At 39.0% G+C, this 3,781-nt stretch overlaps 1 protein-coding gene across 1 annotated transcript in view; it reads right to left on the minus strand.

The window, feature by feature from the left end:
- Positions 1-687: 687 nt before the first annotated feature.
- The window catches only part of LOC111141641 (par-6 family cell polarity regulator beta), a 15,440-nt gene continuing 12,346 nt past the window's right edge, over positions 688-3,781 (minus strand). Inside the window, exon 3 of the mRNA XM_022494364.1 lies at positions 688-3,099. Coding sequence (XP_022350072.1) covers positions 2,276-3,099 — 824 coding nt within the window. The 3' untranslated portion in view covers positions 688-2,275. The remainder of the gene's footprint in view (positions 3,100-3,781) is intronic.

Genomic DNA, 3,781 nt, shown 5'->3' on the forward strand with positions numbered 1-3,781 from the left:
TTTAGTGATAATGTACATTTTATAATAAAATTGTAGTAAAATACTGACATTTGAGAGTTTAAACAAAGTATCATTCATGTAAAAATCATGTTGTCGCATGTAAAATTTAATTAGAAAATTCATAGTTCACAAAAGTACATATATTTTGTTGATAGCTCATGAGAACATTATCATAAATTTACTCAAGATACAGAACAAATTCACAGTTAGGCTTGACATTTAGTACTATAAAACCTTACGCTGAATCCACTGATATTTCTGGTAATAAGGTACACTTAGAATAACCGATTCAGACTACCAATGAACGGACATTTTATTGTATAACCAAGAACTATTGGTTTTACAATATGTCTAGTAATCAATTATTTCACCAATAATTTAAATGAGAAATCTAGTTTTAACAGCACTGACATATACTCTTTAGCAGGATAATTAAAATAAAAAGCACTAGCAGCTTTGATTTCCATTTTCATGAATACATACAAGACAAATCTGTACTTAATAGTTAAAATTTGTACAAAAAGTCAAGCCCTGAAGTATTCTTCCTCCAAGAGAAAAGTTCAGATGTTAAAACTTTGTTAAAAAATAAAAGAGAGAGAGAGAGAGAGAGGTAGTGTGTGAAAGGATTTTTACTTAAAATGTTGAACCCCTGCACCACTTATAATATAAATGAAATTTAACCTACATGTTAACATTTTGCTGTTCTAGAGTCAAATTTCTATACCTCACAGAAGGTTAAAGCTGGAATGCCATTAGCAAATGGTGATATAGAAGTGGAAGAAATTGGGTGAATTCAACAAAAAAAGTACATTGCATTACATAACGTTGTGCAGTTAACAGTTCAGCGATAATCTGTTTAGTGGTAACGTGAACAAAATACATTAAGTATTCTGAGTCAAGTGACCTTCCTTCAGTCCAAGACTTCTTCATATATCTTTACCCTAGAGAGAAAATATCCTTCAAAACGGAGTCACTGAATTCTTCATTGCTTCCCCAGCACGCAACTGTTACGAAGGTACCCATTCTCGCCCTACCGTAAAATGAATTAATAAATAACTCTGAGAGAAGGAGCCATAAGCCACAGGGGACTTAAGCGCTTCCCGCAATCCTGGGTTTCTACATACAGGCCTACTGCGGTGCCCATGCGTGTTGGACAGGGAAGTCAGGCGAGGGATGGAAGTCAGCAGCCTCACCCTTCACTTGTTCTAAGTGGATGCCCTGGAAAGTAATAAATAGCCTCATAAAATTAGTAGCAATACACTCTACCTGTCCAAGGTGAATAGTCTTATCTTTTCTCGTAAAGTATAGGTAGTGTTCCTAGAAATCCCATGAGGGGAAAAACCAAATCATCTCATGTAAAAAAGTGCACAAGTGTGTCATGCGTGTAAAAATCTCTTAATTTGGGTGCATTTTTAAATCCAAAATGATTCCCACTACTCAAATACATAGCAGAGTATAAAAGCGCACCCACGAAACACACACCAACAACAAATGGAATGATTTCCAATGAGATGGGGGTGCGGGTGAGAAAGAGATGAAGGGAGTCTCAGGTATTACCAGCTGATGGGGTTGCCTTTTGCAACATTAAGTTATACGCACATGGAGTGAGTCTGTGAATGTGAAAACTATGGGATGAACAAGCTTGGAACTTGAACAACAGTTACAGTTTCTTAATTCAGGAACACGGTGTTTCAATGCTTTATGATGTAGGAAGCGACTCCCAAAAACAGGTGATTGATTTCTTAAATATTAGGGAAAAAAAAAAACCATCTGAAAAAATTACTTGTAACAACGAACAACAGAGGAACAACATTAAAAAATCGAAATAAAATATAGGGAACATAGGAGCTGAGGTCCCTAAGGTACCAAAGGACAGAATCAGACTTCTTCACATTAGAATTTAAAAAAATATAGTTAAAGGAAAAGCTAACTGGGCTCTGCACAGCAGGTTAAAAAATATGCAACCACTTCGAATGGAAATGATCTGGTCCTCTCAGTTCTGAGAATGTGCTCTAACATCCAGTTCTCTAGAGACAAAGTAACAAAAGCACGTAATTTCATTAGCAAAGGCCCCTTTCAGACTTAAACTCACCTCTGACAAACTGAAGTTTATATTAACAATGATCAAACTACTATTATAACAACATTTCAAGCTTGCAATATTAATTTTCTCATGCCTACTCCAGGTCACTGGTTCAGAGGTATATATGCTTTGAACAGCCAAATTTACAAGTCCCTGTGGCATCCTCGCTCCAAAGACATTCGGACGAAGGCTTCATAGTGTTATGATCGTTCCGTCTTCTTCTAAGAGTTTTTGATCCGGAGCATGTATTTCTGTATTTGTGCCACTTGCTACAGGTGCTAAGCTCACTTCGTTAGAAGGAATAAAGCCGTTCTGTCCAGACTCAAAATTCAGTTCTATCTGCGTTAAAGATTCGAGGCTCTCCGTATTAGGAACAGCTTTAGGAATCTGCTGCGGCATTCCGTTACCTTCGATAACAATGTCATCTTCATCACTGTCTTCGTCCTCTGGCTCAAAGCTTGGTTCTACCTGCTGAACACAGCCCAGGAGGCTGTTATCTGTGGACTGGCCGGAGCTGCCGGAAGTCCGACTGTTCCGAACCACGTTATTCCTCTGGTTTGCGGGTCGCACCGTTATAATGAGGTTGCGGCTGTTGGCGATCATCATGTCTGTTACTTGGTCAAGACTCTTCCCTGAAACTTCTATGCCGTTAACTTCTAAAACTTCATCATTAACAGCTAGTAGTCCTGTGCTTTGAGCCAGGCCTCCTGGGACAAGTCTGGATATAAAGATCCCTGGGACCTTCTCTAAGCCATGTGGCGTGACCCTGACACTGGAACCGTCGCGGATGTAGAACCCTAAGGGTTTTTCAGTGCCGTATTTGTAAAGACGAACCCTACGGTGTGTTTCTGGGAGAATGTCCACGTCTATAATAGAAGACACAGGTCTGAAGTCTTGGGGCATGCTAATGACTATGTGTGGCTTTTTTCTATGGTTGTCAGGACGCAATACATTGGTTAAAACATTCTTCTTCTTTATTAGTGTGTCTGTACCAAAGGCACTGTAGTCTGCTTCTTCTGTTTAAAAAAATAAAATAAAATAGTTACAGAGATGATGTAAAAACACCCAGTTTACCTACAGTTGAATCTATACAGAAGAGATAACTCACACGTATTTGGTACATAAACAATTTAAATATTAGCTTATTCTAATCAGATCAAAAGGTAGCGCAATAGTAAGACCTGCTGTACCAAAAAGAAACCACTAGGTGGCCCTCTCAAGCACACATCGTAAAATCCCAAATGTTTAATCTGATAAAGCTCAAGGACTACTTAACGACAGTAAGAGGCGAAAATCAAATTCTTGTAAGTTTACACACACATTTTATTTATTTATTTATTTATTTTTTAAAAAAAGATTGATTGATTGATTGATTGATTGATTTGACAGAGACAGATCAGAAGTAGGCAGAGAGAGGAGGAAGCAGGCTCCCTGCTGAGCAGAGAGCCCGATGCGGGACTCGATCCCAGGACCCTGAGATCATGACCCGAGCTGAAGGCAGAGGCTTTAAACCACTGAGCCACCCAGGCGCCCCTACACACACATTTTAAACAGCATTTCAAGTGAGTTACTTAAAACATATTTTTCCTTCATTTGTTTAAGAAACTCCAGGTTGGGGACACCTGGGTGGCTCAGTGGGTTAAGCCTCTGCCTTTGGCTCAGGTCATGATCTCGGGGTCCTGGGATCAAGCCCCTCAT

The sequence above is a fragment of the Enhydra lutris genome, unplaced genomic scaffold (genome assembly GCF_002288905.1).
Source record: "Enhydra lutris kenyoni isolate GAN:26980312 unplaced genomic scaffold, ASM228890v2 scaffoldscaffold6, whole genome shotgun sequence".
Lineage (NCBI taxonomy): Eukaryota > Metazoa > Chordata > Mammalia > Carnivora > Mustelidae > Enhydra > Enhydra lutris.